Source organism: Dipodomys merriami, unplaced genomic scaffold (assembly GCF_024711535.1).
Source record: "Dipodomys merriami isolate MVZ:Mamm:240054 unplaced genomic scaffold, mDipMer1.0.p SCAF_1, whole genome shotgun sequence".
NCBI classification, from domain to species: Eukaryota; Metazoa; Chordata; class Mammalia; order Rodentia; family Heteromyidae; genus Dipodomys; species Dipodomys merriami.
This window is the reverse complement of record NW_027202270.1, coordinates 102850878-102867856: the sequence shown is the minus strand read 5'-3', so window position 1 is coordinate 102867856 and position 16979 is coordinate 102850878. Positions and strand designations below refer to the sequence as shown.

The 16979-nt window shown below is 36.6% G+C and overlaps 1 protein-coding gene across 9 annotated transcripts in view; it reads left to right on the top strand.

Annotated features, from left to right (window-relative positions):
* Ralgapa1 (Ral GTPase activating protein catalytic subunit alpha 1) overlaps positions 1–16979 on the top strand; it is a 233307-nt gene that overhangs the window by 149072 nt on the left and 67256 nt on the right. For all 9 annotated transcript variants that reach the window (XR_011372986.1, XM_070026666.1, XM_070026690.1 and 6 more), the window contains 2 exons: positions 2224–2407; positions 14737–15598. Coding sequence is in view for 8 of the 9 variants with exons in the window: in XM_070026666.1 (XP_069882767.1) it covers positions 2224–2407; positions 14737–15598 (1046 nt within the window). In the remaining variant the exon portion in view is untranslated. The remainder of the gene's footprint in view (positions 1–2223; positions 2408–14736; positions 15599–16979) is intronic.

Sequence of the window (16979 nt, the reverse complement as noted above, 5' to 3'; positions counted from 1 at the left end):
CTAAAAGTGGACCCCAGCCTGTCACCATGTACTAGCATCAACTCAAAATGGATTAAAGACCTTAACATCAAACCTGAAACTCTGAAGCTAGTAGAAAAGACACTTGAACTTACAGGCACTGGCAGGAACTTCCTGAACAGAGTACCAGGGTCACAACAAATTGCAGAGAGACTCAACAAATGGGACTACCTTAAAATAAAAAGTTTCTGCACAGGGCTGGGAAGGTGGCTCAGTGGTAGAGCACTTGCCTTGCATGCTCAAGGCCCTGGGTTTGGTTCCTCAGCACCACGTAAGAAAAAAGCCGGAAGTGGTGCTGTGGCTCAAGTGGTAGAGTGCTAGCCTTGAGCTGAAGAGCTGAGGGACAGCGCCCAGGCCCAGAGTTCAGGCTCCACGACCGGACCCCACAAAAAAAAAAAGAAAAAAGAAAAAAAAAGTTGCTGCACAGCTAAAGACATAGCTACCAAACTAGAAAGATAGCCAACTAATTGGGAAAAAATATTTACCAGCAATATATCACACAAGGGCCTAATATCCATTATATACAGGGAACTTAAGAAACTAATCCCTCCAATCATTAAGGGAGCTAAAGGGACACTTCTCAGAAGAGATAAAAATGGCAAAGAAACACATGAGGAAATGTTCATCATCCCTGGCTGTAAAGGAAATGCAAATATAAACAACTCTGAGATACCACCTCACCCTAGTCAGAATGGCCCACATCCTAAATTCAGCCAATGACAAATGCTGGAAGGGATGTGGAGAAAAGAGGAACCCTATTGCATTGCTGGTGGGAATGTACACTAATAAAACCACTCTGGAAAGCATTCTGGAACTTCCTCAGAAATCTAAATATAGACCTTCCCTATGACTCAGCCATACCACTCCTAGGCATCTATCCTGAGCAACAGGAACTGGAATACAAGGACACATGCACTTCCATGTTCATTGCTGCACTGTTCATAATAGCCAAGATACGAAAACAACCCAGATGCCCCACTACAGATGAATGGATCCAAAAATTGTGTTACCTATATACAATGGAATGTTACGCAGCCATTAGAAAGGAAAAATATAAGGAAACTGGATGGAACTAGAAAAAAATCATTTTTTGAGTGAGGTAAGCTAAGAGCAGAGAGAAAAACGGCACATGGTCTCTCTGATATGTGGATGTTAAATCCAGAATGCAACGAGACAAAGTAAACAGGACTCAAGAAACAAAGGACCTCCACTCAATTTGTTGTATCATCACTAAATGACTCCATGTTTTTGACCATATATATGGGATATAAACATGTGCACATCTGAGGGAAGCGAGGAGGAGGGCATAGAATCAGAGGGAAATAGGAAAAAATACAGCAGAGGGGCCCATCAACTGGACATTGGTGGAAATGAACCAAGCAAATCAAGGGCAGTAATGGGAGGGAGGGAGGGAGGGAGGAAATGAGAAGGAACAGCTTGTGGTAAGCAAAAGGAAAGAAATGTACATATTACCCAATGTGGAAGAAATAGTTGTATTGTCAAAGCTCATAGAATTTACAAACATTAAAGACCATGATAATGACAATTTGCCTCATGAAAGTTAAAATGTGTTTGTGACTTAAGTATCACTATCTCACAATACTGTGAAATCTGTGAAATTTATGTAATCACTTAATCTCAATAAAAAATTAAATATATATAGAGAGAGAAATGTCTATAACATTTTCATTGTTTTACAGTTAGTTATTTTTGAAGAATGTAGATTTACCTGACAATACCTAAAGGCACTTTAAAAGTACTTCCTAAATACTATATTATCTCACCACAAAATTTTGAAAGGAATTAGAATCACTAGTGAAATTTTACTTTCTCCTTTTCTTAAGAGATATTAAATTTTACTGTGGTTTAAGAAGTAAATTTTAAATTATGTTTTTGGCATGGTCTTATGTTACCATTTGCTTTTTTTGTTTTAAATGTATTTGCTTTTATTTAAAAGTACAACTTGGGGGCTGGGAAGGTAGCTCAGTGGTAGAGTGCTTGCCTTGCATGCATGAGGCCCTGGGTTCGATTCCTCAGCACCACATAAGCAGAAAAAGCCGGAAGTGGCACTGTGAGTCTAGTGGTAGAGCACTAGCCCTGAGCTGAAGAACTGAGAGACAGCACCCAGGCCCAGAGTTCAGGCCCCACAACCAGCCAAAAAAATAAGTAAATAAAAGTAAAACTTGGTATTTTCTTTTCCTTTAGGTTTTACATGGTTGTGTGTATGGAGCTCAGTGTTTTAGCAATCCAAAGTATTTTCCAATAAGTCTGTCTGACTTAGCATCTGTAGATTATGATCCTTTTATGCATTTGGAATGTTTGAAAGAGCCTGAACCTCTACATTCTCCTGATTCGGAACGCTCTTCTAAACTCCAGCCTGTAACCGAAGGTAACATCAGTTCTATTGAGGACAATAACTACTTGGGTTCTTGCGAGGTGTGATTTGAGGCTGTGTGTTAAAATAATGAAGAACAGAATGTTTTTCTTTGTAGTTGTTTTTTGTTTACCTATACATGAACATTCTATCATTTTAGTTTAAGAAGTAACTTCATATGTATAATTACTGATATTAATGTGATAATATTCTTTTTATACTTATGGCTCATTCTTAGAAATGCTTTTTTATATTTTATCTTACACATCATCGGATTTATATCAAATAAGAGAACTTTAAAGTCTGATAAACTTGTCAGTCTGTTTCCTTATTTGTGAAATACAGATAACATTAGTTCCATAAGTTGTTTGAGGATCAAATGAGATTATATGTATAAGTATACTTTACACTATCCCTGGCATATTGTAGACTCACTACAAACTTTTTTTTTTTTTTGGGGGTCCGGTCATGGGGCCTGAACTCTGGGCCTGGGCGCTGTCCCTCAGCTCTTCAGCTCAAGGCAAGTACTCTACCACTTGAGCCACAGTGCCACTTCCAGCTTTTTTCTTTTTGCTTATGTGGTGCTGAGGAATCGAACCCAGGGCCTCTGGCATGCAAGGCAAGCGCTTTACCACTGAGCCACCTTCCCAGCCCACTACAACCTTTTTAAGCAGTACTGGAATTTGAAATCAGAGTCTCATGCTTGCTAATCAGGCACTATTTACCTCTTGAACCACAATTCCAGCTCTTCAATAACTTTTTTTTTGTCAGTTGTGAGGCTTGAACTCAGGGTCTGGACACTGTCCCTGAGTTGTTTTGCTCAAGGGTAGCTCTTTACCACTTGAGTCATTTCTGGCTTTTTTTTGAGTAGTTTACTGGAGAGAAGAGTCTCATGGACTTTCTTTCAACTAGGCTGGCTTTGCACCAACTGTCCTCAGATCTCAGCCTCCTGAGTAGTTAGGATTACAGGCATGAGCCACCAGTACCCAGCTCCCAGCTTAATAACATGTTTTGTGGTTTTGTGCTTTTTTTTGTTTTTGTTTTTGTTCTTGTTTTGTCAGTCGTGGGGCTTGAACTCCAGGCCTAGGTGCTGTCCCTCAGCTCTTCAGCTCAAGGCTACTCTTCTACCACTTGAGCCACTATGCCACTTCTGGCTTTCTTTGTTTATATGGTGCTGAGGAATCAAACCCAGGGCTTCATGCATGGAAGGCAAGCACTCTGCCACTGAGCCACCTTCCCAGCCCTCAGTAACATGTTTTTAATCCACATTTTAAAGCCATTTTGACTTCTGAAAGCTTTAGTTTATTTGCTAATAGGACATACATAAAATCTTACATGAGTGTAAAAAGTAAGGGAGACATTTAGAATTAGTATTAATAGTATTTTAATACCAAATTAACCTATACAAAAGGCCTGTTTCTATAAAGAGCTTCCTGGAATACACTCATGCACATTGATATATCATTGTGACTGTTTTTGAGTAACAGTAACATTGAGTAGCAACAAAAATTAGTGGCCCACAGAAATGAAACTTTATCACCCTTCATACAAAATGTTTACTGATCCTTGGCATTATTAGACTGATTTGATTACCCTAGAAAAAGATCACTCATGAGGCTAATCAAGAGCTGCTAGTAGCTTAAACTGAACTTTTAATTTCTCTACTAAAGAATGGTAGTGGGAATAGAAAGGAAAGTAGACCTGAGAAATATTTAAAACTCTTTAGTGATAGGGGAGAGAAAAGGAGGAATTCAGAGTAATTTTGTGTGTGTGTATTGTTCCTGGGCTTAAACTCAGGACATGGGCATTGTCCCTGAGCTTTTTTGTGCCCAAGGCTAGTGCTTTAATCATTTTGAGCCACAGCACCATTTCTAGCATTTTGGTTAGTTAATTGGAGAGTCTTGTGGACTTTCCTGCCCAGCCTGGCTTTGAACCACAATCCTCATATTCAGCCTTCTGAATATCTAGGTTTATAAGTGTGAGCATCAGCACCTAGCTCAAGAGTGATGTTTGACTGGTTCTGACTTGGGGCTTGTTTAGATGTTTTCCCCAAACCACAGCACGAATATAAAGAAGAGTGCAGGTTAGAAGGAAAAATTGAGGAGAAGACCATATTGAATATGATTTGCTTTGGAGTCTTTTGTACTATTTGTATAATTACCCCCCCACACACACACATGTGCGCACATGTGCACATACACACACATGCACATATGCACACATACCTAAATCTTAGCAAAAAGATCTTTGTAGGAATGTAGGTATGTATATAATTATATGTATTAATTCTGAGAAGAAAAATTGGCAAAGGAAAAAATAGTTGTGAGAAAACGTCAGAAATCATGAAAGGACAAAACTGAAAAGCAACAACAACAAAAACAAAAACTGGCCAACAGTTAGAGAAGTTGAATATAAAAGGACTGATAGGGAAGTAGAAGGCAGAAGCTTATGAGTTTAAGTAAAAGATAAGGAAGTAGAGCCATTTTACAGAGAATACATTTTCCCCCTAGTGCTAGGGATCAAACCCAGGTTCATGCCTATGGTAGGCAAGTGCACCACTACTGAGCTACATTACCAGTGTCATCCCAAAAGTGTTCTTTATAGAATGACTATTGTAGGTGGGTGGGTAGGAGGATGGGGAGACAGACAGACACAGATGAATACATATATACATACATACTAGTGCCTCATACCTGTAATCCTAGCAACTTGGGATGCTGAAGATGGTAAGAGCACAGTTCAAGGCCAGCCTGGACAGAAAAGTTTACAAGACCCCTTCTTAAACCACAGTTAAGTATATGGGTACATGCCTGTTGTCTCAACTATGTGGGAGGTTAAGAATGGTAGGATGTGGTTCTAAACCAGTCCAATCAGAAGTCTGTGAGACTGTATCATAACAGAAAAAGGTGACACCATGCACAGTCATCCCAACCACTGTGGAAAGCCTAAAAGTAGATGGCTCACAATTCAGCCACATGCCCAGGCATTAATCCATGCAAGAAAGGGCTGGAAATTGGGTCCTAGTGGCTAATGCCTATACCAGCTATTCAGGAGGTTGAGATTCAAAGGTATATAGTTCAAAGCCAGCCTAGACAGAAAAGCTTTCAAGATTCTTATCTCCAAATAACTACCAAAAAAGCACAGCTTGGGTTTTGCTCAAGTGCTAGATTTATTAGAGCACCAGTAGAGGAAGCACAGGACTCTAGAGTTCAAAACTGGAGTTCAACTTTACTTGAGAAAGAGAAACTTGCTTGGAAAAAAAAAAAGTAGGTAAGCTAAAGAATAATTCATAGCCAGGCATGGTGGCACATGCTTTAATCTTAGTAATTTGGGAAGAAGGGGAAGGAGATGTGCACGTTTGAGCATGGCCTGGTCTACATAGTGAGACTCTGACTAAAAATTTTTTTAAAAGATAATTTGGAATTAAGGGAATTTTGAAGATGGAGTGTTGAATTGATTTATAATTAAGTGCAGTCCATGAGGGAATGAGCTGAAACACATCGGTGATAGGATTAGCTCTTCATCTGGGACTAGAAAAATAAAAATAAATTAACAGAGTTGACTGGAGTTCTTGAAAACACAATAGAAAATGTAAACCAAGTTTTAGTTGTACCAATCAGTAATTAATGAGATGGATATAACACAAATATAAGGAAACTATAGATTTCAGAATATTGGTATGTGGTTTAGCCATGAAACCCAGTCCTATAAATATTGAAGTACTGCTAGTAATGACTAATAATTTAGAAGACAACTGAGTAATATAGAGAGGAAAAAGTATATGTGATTTGTGATCTTAAAAAAAAAAAAGTAGAGCAGTGATTTTCAGCCCAAACTGCTCTTTAGAATACTAATGTGTTCCATAGAAGTTTTGATATATTATTCTAAGATTGTTGGACTTTTAAGAACTCTGCTTATGACTAACATGTAGCCATGGTTGAGAACTTCTGAGAGAATCAGCATATTAAGACTATGAACTATAATTCTTCTGTTTTTGTAGCTAGTAGAACTTCTTCAAATAAATTTTATAAGGAAGCCCAATTTTTAATTTTTTTTTTCAGTACCACCATTTGAACTCAGGCATGAAACTGTTGAGTCATGCCTCCTGCCCATTTATGTCTGGGTAATTTTTGAAATAAGGGCTCAAGTCTTGACCTTTTGTGTACTGAGACTAATTTGTCAATTTCACACTTCCTATTTGTACTAAGATGACAGGCACAGGCCACTGTGTCTATCTCTCAGTTGTGAACTTTTCTACCCAGGCTGGCCTGGAACTTCAGTTGTCCCTATCTCAGCCTCCCAAGTAGCTAGGATTATAGGTGGAGCTTAACTTTTAAATCTTTTTTTTTTATTTTTTTTTTATTTTTTGTGAACATACTGTACAGAGGGGTTACAATTACATGGGCAAGATAATGAGTACATTTCTTATCAAGCACTGCAGCCTCCTCCTTTGTTTACCCTTCACATCCACTTTTAAATCTTTATAAAGTAGAACTGCAGCAGAGGGGAGCCCTGGGATGCGTCAGTGTCTGGTATTTTCCAGAACCCACTCCAGGGACTCTCCAAAATAAAATGTCTGATTTAGTGTTCCAATCAAAGAAAGGTAAAGTTGACAACTTAATACAGCAAAAGAATTTAGACAATAATTAAGTTAGATAAATTATTATTTTCATAGTAAATTAGTATTTTACAAAGTTATGTGAAAAAATTGTTCTTTGCATTTGCAAAGGTAGGAAATGGTAATTTTTCATTATTTTAATTTTTTTAAACAGTGCAGGGGGTGGAGTTACAAAAGTTTTTATGTATCTCATACACAATTTACTGTACATTATCAAATAGTCCAGTGACTGTAGATAGAGGAAAAGTTATACATAGATGAACTTAGGTACTCTTTGTACAATTATTCCCTAATGTTTTAAATTGTTCTCTTTGGATTTTGTCAAAGATATTGAAAACCATATCAATGCAGAATCTTTTAGGAACAGCCATGAGTTATCAGCAGGTGATTCTCTAAACTGTAGTGAATACATGCTGTGGGTGGTTTTTATACTGTGGCTAAAATGACTAATCATTGTGCTCATGTTGAAGGCATGCTTCATCATCATCAAGCACTTTTTTAGGCAATGAATTCTAAACACAGAGTGTCCCTAATCAGCTCAGTATTGGCTGAAACAAGTCTGATTTGAGAACTATTGGCAGAAGTAGCTATAATTATTAAATTTACTGCAGAATAAGACAAGGTAGTGAAGTTGGCTTTTTGTCAAATGGTAAAGTAGTCTTATTAGCAAAAAGTCATCATTAGTAGAGTCAGAGGAGGCTCCAAAGGATTCACTCTGCTCTAATTATAGTTTCACCTATACATATTATGCAAAGCTAATATTTAAAGCATTTGCCAAAATTAACTTCTTCTGCATGTTCTTTTATAGTACAGTGAATTGCAGCAGCTTTTTATGTCTTGCTGCTTTTGTGTGCCATAATAATCTGTAATTATAGGTTTGCCGCAAATGCTGTAGGGTTTGTTTAATCTGACAATCTGAAAAGACAACCCTGAATAGGCTTATTTAAATGAATGCTAGTTACACAAAGCCTTAGAAGCATCGATATCTTCATTTTGCATTTTCTCACTAGACTGATTATTTTTAAATTTCATTTTGAATTTCTAAACTAGAGAATTTTGTGTCTTTATACCTAACCTAAGAGAAATATGTATGTTCGTTCCATAGTTTATTGCTCTAAAGAAATCTAATTGCCCAATTAACATATGGAAATATCTAAAGATCTTTCTTTCCTTTTATACATATACACACATACCATCCTGAATTTAGAGCAGCAGCTTGGCCTACATCTGAAATTTAGATTTATCCTTTAAGTATTTTCAATGTTAATAATTACAGTCAGTTTGTGAATAAGCACTGTTTCTTCCCTTGGGAAGAAGGTTAGGATGGTCTGGTAGCTGGGCTTGTGGGGGTTGTGTTTTAGGGAAAAAACGGACTCATTTTTAGAGTTTATTTATGAGTAATTTGAAGGAAAATAAAGCTTATAAAACTAGTGCTTATTATAATGTTCTCAAAAATGGCTTGTATTGTTTATAAGTTTTTAACTCACTTTTAGAAATGTTATTCTTACAGAAAAAAACGTTTAAGAAATATTATGTAGTTGGTCTATGTTCACAGAGAAAACCAAAGTCTGTGAATCTCTTTCTGTTCTTATTTTTATGAAATTATACTTTGTCTTCTTTAAAACAAACGTTTATGCTCTGAAAAGATTCAGTATTAAAAAAAAGATTTAGTATTTAAAATGTTTATTTAAATAAACACTGAATGGGAAGAAAGGGAGAGGAAAGAATTTTTTTAAATCCTGAATCACAATTTTTAAGTTGTTAATTGTAATATTTCATTACTATTTAAAAAATCATTTAGATAGTCAGGTGCAGGTGGCTCATGCCTGTGATCCTAGCTACTCAGATGGCTGAGATCTGAGGATTATAGTTTAAAGCCAACTGCCAGCAGAAAAGACTATGAGATTCTTAAATTAACCACCAAAAAGCTGGAAGTAGAGTGGTGGCTGAAGTGGTAAAGTGCTAGCCTTAAGCACAAATAGTTAAAGGACAGTTCCCAGGCCCAGAGTTCAAGCATCTGGACCAATATGGGGCCGGGGACAAACAAAACCTTTTAGTTGATCTTACTCAGTTGATCTTATTTAATAATGTAGGCTAATACTGTGTTCTGTGAGTGTATTGGGGCTTAAACTCAGGGCCTGGGCATTTGCTCAAGGTTAGCATTCTAACACATGAATGTTTGGCTTTTTGGTGGTTAATTGAAGATAAGAGTCTCACAGACTTTCTTCCCTGGCTGGCTTAAAACAGCAATCCTCAAGATCTTAGCCTCCTGCGATAGACGAGAACCAGCAGTAATACTGTCCTCCTCATTCAGCACAAAAGGATAAATGATTCACAAAATTAAGTGATTTACTTATTTCATATCAGGGCTAGTCTTTTCCTCCCCGAGCTCACTACTATCTCCCACTTCCCTACAGCTCTAATTTCTATAGTTACTCCTTTTTTTTTTTTTTTTTTTTTGGTCATGGGCTTGAACTCTGGGCTTGGGTGCTGTCCTTGTGCTCTTCAGCTCAAGGCAAGCGCTCTACCATTTGAGCCACAGCGCCACTTCCGGTTCCAGTGGTTTATTGGAGATAAGAGTCTCACAGACTTTCCTGCCCAGGCTGGCTTTGAACCGTGATCCTCAGATCTCAGCCTCCTGAGTAGCTAGGATTACAGGTGTGAGCCACCAGCACCCAGCGACTTACTCCTTCTTAAACTGCTTTTTTCTTTGTGACATGTAGAAACAATTACGTAAAGCCCCTATGCCTAGAAAAACTAAATTTTAAATCACTTAACTTTGTGAATCATTTGTCCTTATGTGCAGAATGAGGAGCACTAGCTTGATTATCCACTTACAGTGTGAACATTTATTGTATTATAAATTACTATTAGGGAGCAAAAAATAGACAATTGATTGAAGCCAACCCTGTTTCATAGCATACAGTTACACAGTCTTGGAAAAAGAAAATTAACTTGATTTCAATTATCTAGTATTATCAGCAATATGTAACAGATTTTTAGGACTAGAGTAATAATTTATAAATAGTTTGATATACTTAGATGCTAAGAAATCTTTATATTTACATATATACAGTTATAAAAGTTGTCCAGTAATTAAAGGTTTAAATTTTAAAATATGGGGGCTGGAAAGGTAGCTCAGCAGTAAAGTGCTTGCCTCGCATGCATGAGGCTCTGGGTTCAATTCTTCAGCACCACATAAACAGAAAAGGCCAGAAGTGGTACTGTAGCTCAAGAGGTAGAGTGCTAGCCTTGAGCTGAAGAGCTCAGGGACAGTGTCCAGGCCTAGAGTTCAAGCCCCACGACCAACCAACCAACCAACCAACCAAATAAATAAATAAATAAATAAATATTGATATATGAAGATAGCATAATGAAACCCCCAAAATTCTGTTTGTAAAAGCTAGGAGAGAGGAATGTGAGAATATAATGGGTAGGATGACTTGAACAAAGTAGGCTGTAGGCTCTGGAATTATTACAATGAAACCACCTCATATTATTAATGTAAGCGAATTAAATTTTAAGTTAAATTTTTTTGGGGGGGTCCGGTAGTGGGGCCTGAACTCTGGGCCTGGGCGCTGTCCCTCAGCTCTTCAGCTCAAGGCTAGCGCTCTACCACTTGAGCCACAGCGCCACCTCCGGCTTTATTTCTTTTTTGCTTATGTGGTGCTGAGGAATCGAACCCAGGGCCTCAGGCATGCAAAGCAAGCACTCTACCACTGAGCCATCTTCCCAGCCCTAAGTTAAATTTTTTAATTTAAAATTTTTTTTATTTTTTTTATTGTGAAAATACTGTTTTATTGTGAAAATACAGAGGAGTTGCAATTACATGGGCAAGATAATGAGTACATTTCTTATCAAGCATTGTAGCCTCCTCCTTTGTTCCCTTTCCCATCCCTTCCCATCCCCCCCCCCCGCCTCCCCACCCAATCCTCCCCACCCCTCACGAAAGTTGTAAAGTTCATTTTTGACATAACGACTTGTACATCTCATTGTTGCGATGGGTCCACCTGTATCTCTATTTAAACGATTTGTTTTTCCCCTGAAGGCCTTGATTACACTTTTGCTGTACATTTTCGCTCATGGTTGGCACTCTACCAGTTGAACGATGCTTCCAATCCAGCTTGTTTTGCTGGTTAACTGAAGATAGACTCTCTGATAGAATTTTCTACCTGGGGTGGCTTTGAACCTCAATCCTTAGATCTCAGCCTCCTGAGTAACTAGTATTACAGGCATACACCACCAGTGTTAGGCTTAGAAAAAAATTTGATTGTAACTATTTTGGTGGTGTTAAACTTAGGTCCTTGCTCTTAATTAGGCAGGTCTTATACCACATCCTTATTTCTTTTCTACTTTGTTATTTATTCAATAGGGTCTTAAGTTTATATCTGAACCAACCTCGATTGTTATCTTATTCATGCTTCTCAAGTAACTAGAATGACATGTGCAAGTCACTATGTCCATTTTATTAGTTATTATGGGCAAGTATTTTGCCCAAGCTGGCCTTGAGCCACAGTCCTCCCAATCTCCACCTCCTGAGGAGCTAGATTACAGGTGTCAGACATCATTCCTGGTTCAATTATAACATTTTTAAAGCAACAAAAGCCATAAGCTGTTCTCTGTTACAGGTGGAAAAGTTGTTTTTAGTACGGATGACATAGCAGGTGTTTGGCTGCTCACTGTCAACCTCTAACAAGACATTTTAGTTTTAAATTTTGAGCACTACTGCATTAATCTGACACTGGTCTCTCTCACCTCTTTTTAAGAAATCATACCAGCAGTACCCAAGCCAGCCTTTTTTTTTAAACATTAGGTTCAGTGAGTTATAGTTTACATAAATAACTATAAAATAAATACCCTTTTTGATGAGGGACTATTTCTGCATACTGATTATGTTGGTAGTTGCATACTTTAATACAATTTACCCAAAGTCATCAAACTAAACACTTACATTTGGGGCTTTTATTGTATGTAAATCAAGGCATCCTTAAATATTTTTGAAGTACTGGGGATTGAACTTAGACCATCACATGGTTACACATGGTAGGCAAGGATTTGAGCTATAACCTATCCCTTTTGTTTTTTTATTTTGTATTTTATATAGGGTGGCCTTATTTATATTATTCTCCTGCCTCTGCTTCCAATTAAGTGGGATTATAGGCACATAGTACCACACTTAATTTTATATTTATATTCAGACAAATATATATTCTGGTAGTCAGACCCTAGTGTTTCCACCTGGTAACTTTCAGAGCATAGAAACAGTACTAAAACAAGATTTATTCTGTGACTGGTTGATAATATAGATACATAATTATTCTGTAATTATGGCTAAAAATAGATAGTGGTAAGACCACATTCTCTCCCTCTCTGTCTCTCTCTTTCCCTTCCTCTCTCTTTCTGTCTTCCCTCCTTCCCACACACAGACAATTAAATGTTCTCTTCTAATGAATTACTAATATGAATTACTAATAGGTCTAATTACTAATTAGTAATTACATTAATTACTAGTAGATCTTTACCATTGACAACTTAGCTTCCACTTCTTAAATGAAAAGTATCAAGAAACCAATCAACCTGGGAAGGGAGGAATGAGAGGGAAAGAGGGAACAGCCTACACTAAGCAAAAGGAAAGAAATGTAAACATTACCAGATGTGGAAGAAATAATTTATATTGTCAAAGCTCATAGAATTCACAAACTTTATAGACCATGATAATGACAATTTGCCTTGTAAAAGTTAAAATGTGTTTGTGACTCTAAGTATCACTATTCCACAATAAAATTTATGTAATCACCTAATCTCAATTTAAAAGAAAAAAAGAGAAGGGATGGGTTAGGAGCAGTCAGTGACAATGTTGTCAGACACCTTGTATTCATATACTTTTTTGTAGAATGGGAACTTCTTTGTACAACTACTTAAAGATAATAATAAAAAATAAAAATGAAGAATGATATTGTATCATTTGTAAGGAAATTGAAAGACTTGGAAAAAAATATATTAAGCAAAGTAAGCCGGACCCAATGAAACATAGGTTGCAAGGTTTCCCTCATTTTCTGTAACTAGAATGAGCCTATAAATCTACAAGTAAACAGGCTGGATGGTAAAAAAAAAAAAAAAAATACACATGAACATAATAAATTATAGTGGACTTTATACATTCACACAGTGAGACCAAAGGAGGATATGCTTAAGAGAAGATCACAAGTGCTCAATTGCTATGTACATATCACATTATATTTATCTAAATGAACTCTAAGAAATGGAAACAAGAGGTACTTTGTTATTCTGGGGTTTTTTTCTCCTTTGTCATTGTTTTTGTTTTCTTTTTTATTTATTTTTTTGTTTTTGTTTTCTATACTTTTTGTCTTTCACGTAAGGTTATGTTTTGGGTAGGGTAAGGGGGAACACAGGAATGGTGGGACAAAGTGTGAATAAATGCAGTAATGACACTCACTAGACACTGTGTTAAAATGAACTATACAATTTGGTGGGAAGGAGAAGTCAGGAGGAAAAAAACAAAAGCAAGGGAAAAGAAATGTACTCATTACGGATTTATGTAACTATAACCCCTCTCTTACACCATCTGTAGAATAACCATTTTAAAAAACAAAAATAAATGATATGAGAAAAGGGGGAAAAAATCAACCAATTACCCCACTTCCTGACAGTACTCAATCCAGAACCAGTTTCTTCATCAGTCTTCCTTTCAATCAGTGTCAGTGTTTAACGAGTGACTTTGACAACTTAATGCCCACATCCTTTCTCCTTCTCCCTTTTACTGTTTATGTCTTCTGGCTTATCACCTGTTTTCCTTTTCCAGATCCTAACAAGACCTCTCACCTTTCTGAGCTTCTCAAACTACTCTGTATTCTTTGAGTTTTCTCATTGTACTCTTTCATAAAACATTTTAAAAATACTCACGTGAATATGCTTATCTGTTTGTTTTCCTTAATGTGCTTACAAAAGAAAAACAATGCTTTTGGCCTGCTGTTGTTAGACTAGATCACATTGACCCAGAATTCTTTAGAAAACTATATAATATATAAGCAGACACATAAAATAGTTTTGCCTTTAAAAGTTTCCTTGATACATATATATATATATATATATATATATAAATAACTTAAACAACCAATGCAGCATATATATATACACACTATGTATGTATGTATGTGTGTGTGTGTGTGTGTGTGTATATATATATATATATATATATATATATGCTGCACTTATTAATTGTTTAAGTTCATTCTGAGTCCTGAAGTTTATTTGAACTATCACTTTTCTGTAAAACATTTTTATATCATTTGTAAAGGCCAGAATTCAGTGACATTTAAAGGATGCTGCAAACTATGTCTCTGAATCTGGAATCTATTCTTGAGATAAAAAACTATTTAGAAGTTATATTCCATTAGGTATTTGATCTGTGTGTTTAGTATATTTTAAAGACTTAGCTCATAATACTTTAGATAGTTCAAAAGCGAATTTATATTTAAATTTTTGGTTTAAATTTGGACCCATTAGCAAAATTTTTTGAAGAAAATGTCTCCTTTCCTCTTTACCTTCATTCCAGTTATGTGGAATCTAAGTTGAAAATACTAATGCAAATAATTTGATTGTGATTTTAACATTGTGATAGAGGCCCTGTTAGCTAATATTTTATTTGTTTCAAGACTTCCAGGAAGCAGCAGTACTAGTATTCATTTATTTTTTTTATTTCTAGTGAAAACTCAAATGCAACAAGGATTAATCTCTATAGCAGCCCGAACTGTTATTACCCATCTGGTAAATCACTTGGGCCATTACCCAATGAGCGGTGGCCCTGCTATGTTAACAAGTCAGGTATGTGAAAATCATGACAATCATTACAGTGAAAGTACTGAGCTGTCTCCTGAACTCTTTGAGAGTCCAAATATCCAGTTCTTTGTGTTGAACAACACAACCTTAGTGTCTTGTATCCAGATCAGATCAGAAGAGAGTATACCTGGAGGTGGTTTATCTGCTGGACTTGCATCAGCCAATTCAAATGTCAGAATCATAGTACGTGATCTTTCTGGAAAATACTCATGGGATTCTGCAATACTGTATGGACCACCTCCTTTAAGCAGCTTCTCAGAACCTACATCTTTCATACTTTCATTGCCTCACCAAGAGAAATTAGAAGAGTCTCCTACATCTAATGAATGCTTAGAAGATATGACAGTAAAAGATGGATTTTCTCTCCAGTTTAAAAGATTTAGAGAAACTGTACCAACTTGGGATACAATAAGAGATGAGGAAGATGTTCTTGATGAACTCTTGCAGTATTTGGGTGTTACTAGTCCTGAATGCTTACAGAGAACTGGAATCTCGCTTAATATTCCTGCTCCACAACCTGTGTGCATTTCTGAAAAGCAGGAAAATGATGTTATTAATGCTATCCTTAAGCAATATACAGAAGAAAAAGAATTTGTTGAGAAGCACTTTAATGACTTAAACATGAAAGCTGTGGAGCAAGATGAACCAGTACCTCAAAAACCTCAGTCAGCATTTTATTATTGCAGGTTGCTTCTTAGTATATTGGGAATGAATTCCTGGGACAAAAGGTAAGAATAAAAAATGTATATTTTCATTTGTTTTAAATGTTTAATCTTTTTTAATTTATAAATTATTCATTTACAGATTTTTATCTTAAAGTACATTTTAGTTAACAAATCTAATTACACAGGTCTACATGGGAATTCATCCTAGTTATTTTACAGATCATACATACTAACTATTCCCTTCATCTCAGAGCTACACTATTGATGTAATTATTGGCTTGATTAATTGTGAATCTTAAGCATCTTCTGGATCAAGGATTTCATTCTCTAATCTTTTTCTTACCAAATTTTATCTCCCAATTAGTTCTTTAACCTTTAGGGGTGTGTGGGGGAGGGGGGAGGGAAAAAGGGAAGGAGGGGGGAGGGGAGAGTACGAGAGTGGTGGTCCTGGGACTTGAATTCAGAGCCTGGGCCTTGTCCTTGAGCTTTTCTTCTCAAGGCTAGAACTCTACTGCTTGAACCATAGCTTCACTTCCAGCTTCTGGTGGTTAACTGGAGACAAAAGCCTCACAAGACTTTCCTGTCTGGGCAGGTTTCAAACTACAATCCTCAGATCTCAGCCTCCTGAGTAGGTAGGTTAAAGGAATAAGCCACCAGCACCCTTTAAGACTACTGAATTATATCAAGATTCAGGAACATAAAATACCATTTAATCTGATTAATTATTAGCATTTTGAGAATGACTGCTGTAAATCTCTGACTTAGAAATTATTGCTCATATGATTGGAAAAAAATCTTTCTTTCAGCCTTCATGTAGGCTTAACAACTTTTTTAGACCAACTGCAATCATTTCTGGTTTTAGTTAGTGGAATTCAAGATTCTGGATCAAATCAAGGAAAGAATCTGGACTTTTTAATCTTACTATTTTGATTTCTTGTGTATGTTACAAAACCTTATTAATAACTAAGATAAGGCAGATAGTTCAGTGGTATAGTGCATGCTTAGCACATGTGAAACCTTGAGTTCAACCCTCAGCACCACAAAACAAAAATTTAGCCAGGCGCTGGTGGCTTGCTCAGGAGGCTGAGATCTGAAGAGCGTGGTTCAAAGATAGCCCAAGCACAAAGTCTTATCAGATTCTTTTTATCTCCCATTAACCATCAGAAAACCAGAAGTGGCACTGTGGCTCTAAGTGGTAGTGTTAGCCTTGAGCAGAAGAGCTCAAGGACAGCACTCAGACCTCATGACCAACCCCAAAAAGAAAAATCTTACTATAAAAAATGTACTTAAGTTAGGTGAGAGTTAAATGAAAAGAATATTCAACTTAAATCAGAAGACCTAGGTGAGAGATACTTAATCTTTAAGTCTTTGGAAATAATCTGTAAATTGAGCATGACTCCCACTTCATATAGTAGAGAGAATCATATATTATACAAAAAGGAAC